Raw genomic sequence first — 8,646 nt, forward strand, 5'->3', positions numbered from 1 at the left:
AGTATTAATAAAATAATCACTCCAATTGCATTGGCAGCAAACTTTTGTCATCCAAATTATCAAGGAATTTTATGTGTAATGGCCCTTACAGGATAAAGAAATTTTTGAATTTTTAGTACTTTTCTATTCTAGGCCAATCAACAAGCTTAAAAATTTTGTTGACAAATGTAATTTGCATTTCTACAAACATAATAGTATACTTCGATAAATATTATACGTTTTATACGTATTTTATACGTTTTTTACGTATTTTACCGTAAAAAACTGTAAAATGTAAAAAACTCTAGATAATGCTCGAATAACCCAACCCTGGCGGCGAGCGAAGAGTAGAGCTGATAATCGTGCACGCCTATAGAGTCCGATCATCGCTCCCCGCGCCTTCATTGATTCACATTTATTAATTCATATCTCAATAAATATTGCGAATTTTGCAAAATGGTATATAACTTTTCTGTTCCGAATGACCCGATCTACCTACACACGTCGGCTTTATAGTTCGTTGTCAGACACCCTGTATATACGCAATATGACGCACAGCGATGTTGATACTGTTGTGCATCTTTCGGTCTGATCGCGACACGTGCCGTTTCAATTCCGCACATTGTTTGCTAATATGTAAAAACATCGATGACAACGGAAACAGCGACCAATTTTATATCCTTTGTAGTCGGTAACTCACGTAAGCATTATTCAAGGGCAAGTCAGTTTTTTTTTTGTCAGGCCGCGTCTCTTTTGTTGTTCTTAATCGTTTCCAGGGTACGCATGACGTTTTGCACGAGATCAGATATGAGATGTATATGTTGTTAGCACTTTTAAGTGAAACAAAGTAACACGCATACGCACACACACACACGTTTGGTTTTACGAATCATGTATTACATATATAACATTTACTTTAATGTTGCAACAGTAAATCAATACAATTCTTCGTATCCTTCTAGTTTTTTAGTGTAGAACTGATAAACGTTTGCACGTTTCGATCGATTTGCGGCATTTAACGCCTACTGCATTCTTATTATCTCTCGTATCTTGGCAAGAAATAAACGGCAGCATGTTGCTAAGGTATGAGAAGTGCAAAAAAATGCAATAAACGTGAAAATTGACCTAAAGGTGCAAACAATATATCAGTTTATTTATCAATTTATTATATATAGTATAAATTCCTATTATTTATGAAAGTATATAAAATTATTGTTTTCCGATATACATATATCTTATAATTAATATACATATATACGTGTTCTTATTTTATAAAATAAGAAATCATCGAGACAAATTACGTCTAACTACTTGATTTCTTTTTGTATATGGCAAATATATCCTTTTTTTTTTATTATCATCCTCGCAACAGGATGTGTTACATACCACACACCTTCAAGAATCTTATTAAACAATTAAGTTATATTACTAAAAGTTCGATTAAGCATCCGTTAACAATTGTCATATGAAATAAAACAGCTGCGTATAAAAGATAGTCCCACTCTCTTAATAAATGAAACTTGATGAATAGATTTTTATATGTGGCAGTGTAAAAATGTTCTCCTCTCAATGACAATCATTCGTCAACAATAAAACAACTTTTATGAGATCGTTATTATATACATTCAGATGATAAACGTAATAATTCAGTAAAAAGTATTCAAGTATTTTTTCATAAAACTTTCAGAAAATAAAATCTTAATAATAAGTTCTTTCTCCATTTTTTTCTTTTCTTCTTTCTCAATTCATTTTTTTTTTTTTTTTTACTGTCAAACCTATAATGGAAAATCTTGTAATGTTATTTGTTTTTTTTTATGCTATCTATTTTATATATATATATATATATATTATATTTTATATCGCACATTTAACAAAATAAAATGATTTGTATTACATTCAACTTCAATACTGAAGGTACTAGTAAAGGTAATGGTAAAAAACACGATGTATCTTTACCATGGATTATCATAGGACAGTAGTATTTTTTTGATTCCATTATAACAGAATGTGTATATATATATATGTATGTATATATACACAGAAGTGACAATACATATCATATAAGGCCTGATAATAGAATGATTTTTTTTGTAATATTCTTTATATAGGTGCAATGGCTATTTTTTCTCTTAAGTTTAAAATCACGTAATCATGCCATAGATCAGATAATCGTTATTTACACTACTTAGGCTAAATCTTTGGCTTAGCGTCAGTATATTATTCAGAAAAAAATTAAAATACGAACAATTTGATCAAAAAAAATTAAAATTTTGTTGATTGTTTTGTCTTATGTTGATTTTAATTTCGGTATTAGTTTATGTAATTGACGCTGCACTCTCATTTGTGATAATATACGTATATAGAAAAAAACGATACGTCAATTGATTGAAAAAATATACTACTGATATTTTCAAATGTAGGACAATTGGTAACATCTTGCAACAATTGCAAATAACTTTCCAAAATGTATAATATTCATGTTAATATTATTAAAGTTTCGACAAGAACTTGTTATAATAGATACATATCAGTGTACGAAGACAAAATTAAAATGGATCTATTCTTTAAATTGTCACCAGTACTGTAACATGTAATGTTAGAATTTTTGTCAAGGTTACAAATTTAATACAAACATTACAAAAATTTACATTGGATGTCAATTAAATATTTACAAATTCAAGTTTTCTCATAAGTTAAAGTGTACTAAACACACGCACGCGCATACACACATACACGCACATACACACAACCTCGATAACAATGGATAACCAATATATATCGCAGGTAGATCTACCATAAAATTGAACAGTTACAACTCTTCGTACCTTCTCAAAAGGAACTTCAGCGTGTGATTTGATATTATTTTGATTATCCATAACATGTTTACACCATCAATTTATGTTTGCAATGGTGACCCAATATAAATTTCCCTTGGATAAATTATCTTGAAATATTTAATATTATATAAATGTTACCTGATTATTTTTTTAAAAACAAAGCGGATGTGAGAAAAACCTTAAACTATGCCGATGTAGTGAGCTCTTTATGAAGAAAAGTTTCAATGTCCACTCGACATATAGGACAGCGTTTATTAGTGCATAACCATCGATCGACGCAATCAATGTGGAATAAATGCATGCATGGAAGCCTCCTAGATAAAACAATATCCTAATTAATATTTTGTATACTATTAATTAATACTTTATAAACATATTTATATTCATAATTTTTACTTACTATAATAATTATTATGTACGTATAGAAAATCAAAAACTTAAAAGTATATTCAGTTTAATCTGATTTATAATAAACAAAATAGCGCTAATGAAGAAGCGCAATATATAAGCAAAATCTAAAAAATCTTTTCTAGCAGTAAGGTGATGTCTTTGACATACCTGACACTTTCACAATCTTCAAATTCAGACAAACATATTGTACACTTTTCAATAGCATCTTCCCCGTTCTCAACCTTTTTCATCTATAAAATGCGTGAACATAAAATATTTATCCAACATAAAAAGTCGTTATACAGATGTTTATAAATTACCCGTTTGTATTTATGAGGGAATGTGTGACTCTCAATAGATTCTTGTGTAGCCCCACAACTTATATGAGCCATACGTCGCAGATCAACAATGCGCATATAATTATCCAGTCGAGCTGATATATGTCGTGGTCCTTGCAGCACAAAATCAGAAAAACCCAACGGCGCAAACGGCGACATCAATGGTGTTTGCGCACTATCCTGCTGTATATGTGTCAAAACTGAATATTAATCGGAGAAGATAAATTGTAACGACATATATTTTATAATAATAAAAAAAAAACAAACCGCATGTGGATGAAAACTGATGTGCACATGATGCATTCGTTGTGACGACCGTTGATGCGGATCGTAATGATACATATGATGATGCACGTGTTGATGCACCGGCATCGAGGGCAGCATTACCGGAGGAGGTGGTTCCATTTCTTCCACACCACTCAATGGATTGACCTGTAGATAATTAAAACACAAATTACAAAATATGATATACTGGGAAATTATTTATACGAAAAATACGAATTTTATACGATTATAGGCAGAACAGGACACGGTCCTCTGAAGAAGTTAGGTGGTCCCCGAGCTTCAGGATGGCTGTAAACGGTAGGTTGCTGCGGCGGAGGTAGAATGGGAGGAGGAGGATAACTTTCTGTATGCGTCGCATTGTCCGTTCCGTTGTTATTAGTGCATCGTGCACTCGAAGGATTGCTGTTTTCCATTCCTCCACAAGTGTGTTGCGTCGGCGAATGCATGTGTCCCGCAGTACATGGTAGTAGTCCCGCACTATTCTCACAACAAAATGCAATGTGTAAGTTGCAGACTTTCTTTTGCTCGAGTAAAATATAAATATACTGACGTAACGGCAATGACACTAACGAGTAATGCGGAGAAGTTCTATGATAAAGTCGTCGTCTGTGCAATTCTTGTATACGTTGTTGATTCATCCATAATCTTTCTTGAACAGGATTCATGCGGGGCCTCGATACATTTACCGATACATCCGCTTGTAAAATAATAATAATATAAAATTTTCGTTATAATATTTTAAATTATTTTTTCACAGATAAAGTTTTTTATAAATATGTGAAGAGGTCATACCTCCTACAGATCCGTAGCCTGAGTGAATAGGCATTCTGTGATTGTGGTACATGTTATTATGTAACGAGTGTATGCTATGCAAATGATTAAAATAATCTGTATATAGTGAAGATCCATACATACAGTGTGGATTATTTCTAAAACAATTTTATTAAATGTACGGTGTACATATCATAATATCTATTATTATATACATACATATATATATATATAAATTATATATATACATACATATAAAAGAAGATATCATGATATAATTACACATGTATTGTATAATTTAATAAAAATTGCAATATCAATATATAATTTGTTTAAAAGTAATGCATATTCTTACCTATGACTATAGCTTGATGACCAAGGATTAACTACAACAGGATTCGCTGGCGTAGTTGGTGCATGTTCTTCATCAGATTCTACAGTTAAATCAACTACAGTAACCGTACGGTTATCTTCATTCGTATTTTCTAATGAATTCTATAACACACAAAAAAAAGATAAGACATTTCAACATTTCACAATATTGCTCTTTTGAAAATAAAATATTTGTGACAAGTTAAATTGAAGATATTTTTTAAATGAATACAAGTATGTATTGTATATATGTACATATTGTGTATGTATATGTTTCTCTATATTTGACTTGTTAAAAAAATATGTATATACCTTGGTATTACGATTAACAGTTCCAAGTACTTCAACTGAGCCGTCTTCGTCATCGCTATCACTACTGGAGGACCAATCTAGTTGTAAATCAGGCGCCAATGGAGTGTCGTCATTTCCTATTAAAATCAAAAACAAAATTAATAAAATAAGCAATAAGAGAAAAAAAAAGTCACAAAGCCAATATCACTTGTGCACAGACATTAGAAGTATTAAAATTAATATCCTATAAATGCAAAAACACACGAGATGTATGCACTGAATGTACTTCATGAGGAGATATCACATTTGGCATAACTGAACGATAGTGAACAAAATTATTAGATTCACTGGCATTATCACTTCCTAAATTTGGTAAACCATCCGTATTTTCCGTTGATCTTGATATACTGTAACAAAAAGATGTACTTATATACATACAAGAAATACTATAAAAAAATTAGTTGCACAGAAGAATAGAAAACATATTACATATAAAATGAATAATGTAAAATATATAAATATATTAACAAGTGTATATATACTTGTTAGAAATAGGATGATCTGATTGTCTAGAAGGTCCAGCTATACTCAGACTGTCTGGTTGCTGACCACTCAATAATTTCTGATCTTCACTCTTTCTAGCTTTATGTTTGACTGCCAAATCACGATCTTGCAAAATTCTTTTTCTTCTATAATTATCACATGGTCTCTCTTCACACGAGTTATTTAATTGCCGAGTAAGAGGCTCCTTTTTAGAGCTTCTTTCTTGCCTATTTTGGCACATGTTGCAATTTATGAGATTAGATTGCCAATATTCTTGGGAATCGCCAGTTGTATCTGATTGTGTTACATAATTTCCATAAACAAAATTATTTTCAGAAGCAGTTGAATGAGCTGTATTTGCATAAGGACTTATAGCTGTTACATCTGAATCTTCAATATCACTTTCTGCAAATAAAGGCTCACATTCCATTTCATTACCTAGAAAAAAAATGCATTTATTTTATATATTATGCTTTACAACAAAAATGTTACATAATTTCCATAAACAAAATTATTTTCAGCAGCAGTTGAATGAGCTGTATTTGCATAAGGACTTATAGCTGTTACATCTGAATCTTCAACATCACTTTCTGCAAATAAAGGCTCACATTCCATTTCATTACCTAGAAAAAAAATGCATTTATTTTATATATTATGCTTTACAACAAAAAAGTAATACTTTTTCTGGACATGAATAAGTGAATAATATATTTATTGATATGTATACCTGAATGAAATCGAGATTGAGGAGAGGGATCAACTGTTGATGTAAATGCTGTATCAAATATATCAGCTAATGATGTCGAATTAGTGTCTACAGATGCCGCAGAATCTCTATGAAACAATTCACCTTGTTCTTCAGGTTTACTCTTATGCCAAACATTTTCTGAACTTTCCTCCATTCTACCTGTTTACTATGTGCATTGCAAAAACATACTGCATTAAATGTAGAACAGTTTGTGTAATACATATCCAACCAAAAAAAAAGTTATCTAAGACATTCCAAATTGTAATAGTCACTTTTGCGCTAAAATATTCATTTGTAATAACAAATATGGTAATGCGCAAAGTTAACTTCGAAATGCAAGATGAATTTCCTTGAACATAAATTTAATTCAAATTAATCAGCGATCGAAGTTCGATTCTCTACTAGCGATAAAAATTTTTTCGTTCCAAAAAGATTACTCGTGACTGGAGAACTCGTGGTGAGAAACGTTTCTGAGAATGCTATCAAATTACAAGACGGAAAAGTTTTTTTCCGCAACACTGACGGAGACGGGTGATTTTTCGCGTATAATCTCTGAGATTTCTTACTGCGTGGTTTTGCGATAAAATCTCGGATCAATAACGCGGATGGAATAATCTGCTAGCCTAAAGTGCATTTACCTTGTTACTCCCTTAAACGCTTTCGTCAAAATGATAAGCGTATCTTCACCATGTCATTTTTATCAGATTTATTTTCCGTGACACACCGATGTTACCTATATCATAGCTTCTTATGCGTTCTACGCCAGCATTACTTTCGAAACTGAGACACCACAAATTTTACCAAAGTCCAATCCATGTGAGAAACGAAAACGTAGGTATATAATTAAATTCCTGCGTGTGTCAAATTAACAATATTAATAAAATCGAAAAGAATTTACGAACACCGACGTAGACGGGTCCGTTCGGTGGCGTACATCTGGCATCTGGCACAACCGCGATACCATCAATCGTACCTTTCGTCAACTACACTTCCATTTTTAGCAGTTCCGTTGATCATACAGCATACTGCCTTTTCAGCAATTCCTAAAATCTTCCGCAACGCACAAAGACCGCGGCGTTCGGTCGCGGAACAATTGCCGGGATTGTCGTCTTGTCAATAACGGACGTTGATTTGTTGGTTCCAGTAAAATTTAATGACCAATCACGTTCGATGAGCCGCAAAACAGCTTGGTCTGATGAATGCGGCCGAGGCCCACGTGTGTCATGCCGGATCTACAACGGTTGCGAGTCGAAGCTGCAAAATCTCTAGAGACGGCCAATCGCGTTGGACGGTTCTGGAAATTTTGTGATTGACAAGTTTGCGACCATTTGCAGATCCAGTTTCTTATGGTTTCTGCACACCGAGTACGGGACACGGCAGCGAAGAACGCGTCGGTGGGCGAATCAACGCCTCGCTTTTCCGGAAGTAATAGATACACACTGACGGTGATTGACGCGTTGTCCCCTGAGGCGTCGTGTGTCCAATTCTGTGTGCAAGAGCACTCGAAAATCTCTCTATCGAAAACGGAATAAATGCACAAATATTCGTGTATTAAGCCCCTTGCACAATGCGAGGGAATAGTGATAGCGATAAGCAATAGACACAGGTTAAGCCCCTTGCACAATGGACGGAATAGCGATAGCGATAGAAATAACACAGTTTTTAACACAGAATTTCAACTCGTCGGAAATTTTATCGCTATTACTTATTCCGATTTTCTGATCTGCATTGATACATGTGTATTTTTTTATGTTAGATTCCGCTGTTCCTACCTTTATTTTTAAATATAAACTCTTTAAAACTTTTGTTATTTCTATTCCGTCCATTGTGCAAGGGGCTTTATTGATGTAATAATACATCTTTGACTATATAAGTATGGACTGCTAGTTCCCCCCACTTTTCCCATTTAAGCAATGTCAGAGAGAAGAATGAGAGCGGCCAGGCCCATAAGAGTTTTTACGATCGCTATACCGGCCCGTAAGCTAGCGCATGTCCATGGGTGGTGCACATTGGCAACTACGTAGCGATGTCCACGAGCGACTTGTCGATACGTATGGCTATGTCCACGCGTGGACATGGTTTTATTCCGTGC

The 8,646-nt window shown here is 33.3% G+C and overlaps 1 protein-coding gene across 5 annotated transcripts; it reads right to left on the reverse strand.

The window, feature by feature from the left end:
- Window positions 1-1,721: 1,721 nt before the first annotated feature.
- On the reverse strand, window positions 1,722-7,628 carry LOC109863174. Of its 5 annotated transcripts, XM_020443379.1 has the most exons (14): window positions 7,528-7,628; window positions 7,193-7,405; window positions 6,534-6,720; window positions 5,806-6,244; window positions 5,528-5,670; window positions 5,285-5,400; window positions 4,956-5,095; window positions 4,622-4,758; window positions 4,400-4,526; window positions 4,054-4,306; window positions 3,812-3,976; window positions 3,527-3,727; window positions 3,375-3,457; window positions 1,722-3,130 (listed from the first exon to the last, which is right to left on the reverse strand). In XM_020443379.1, the coding sequence occupies exons 3-14, from the start codon at window positions 6,706-6,708 to the stop codon at window positions 3,001-3,003; spliced, it is 2,109 nt and encodes a 702-aa protein (XP_020298968.1). In that variant the 5' UTR covers window positions 6,709-6,720; window positions 7,193-7,405; window positions 7,528-7,628; the 3' UTR covers window positions 1,722-3,000. The 5 variants fall into 5 exon arrangements, with proteins under 5 accessions (XP_020298968.1, XP_020298970.1, XP_020298967.1 ...); XM_020443381.1 differs by lacking the exon at window positions 7,528-7,628 and having other exon boundaries at window positions 3,527-3,724; window positions 7,193-7,519; XM_020443378.1 differs by lacking the exon at window positions 7,528-7,628 and having other exon boundaries at window positions 7,193-7,519.
- Window positions 7,629-8,646: the final 1,018 nt, after the last annotated feature.

The sequence above is a fragment of the Pseudomyrmex gracilis genome, unplaced genomic scaffold, assembly GCF_002006095.1.
Source record: "Pseudomyrmex gracilis isolate BER0280 unplaced genomic scaffold, ASM200609v1 scaffold_3449, whole genome shotgun sequence".
Classification (NCBI taxonomy): Eukaryota; Metazoa; Arthropoda; class Insecta; order Hymenoptera; family Formicidae; genus Pseudomyrmex; species Pseudomyrmex gracilis.

Excerpts from the sequence above, each read along its gene's own strand:
- LOC109863174 (XM_020443379.1), bottom strand. The coding sequence starts at position 6,708 with ATGGAGGAAAGTTCAGAAAATGTTTGGCATAAGAGTAAACCTGAAGAA. Across the intron at positions 4,307-4,399 it reads AGAACTTCTCCGCATTACTC|TGCGGGACTACTACCATGTA; the intron begins GTTAGTGTCATT and ends TTGTGAGAATAG. Across the intron at positions 3,977-4,053 it reads GTCCTGTTCTGCCTATAATC|GTCAATCCATTGAGTGGTGT; the intron begins GTATAAAATTCG and ends AATTATCTACAG.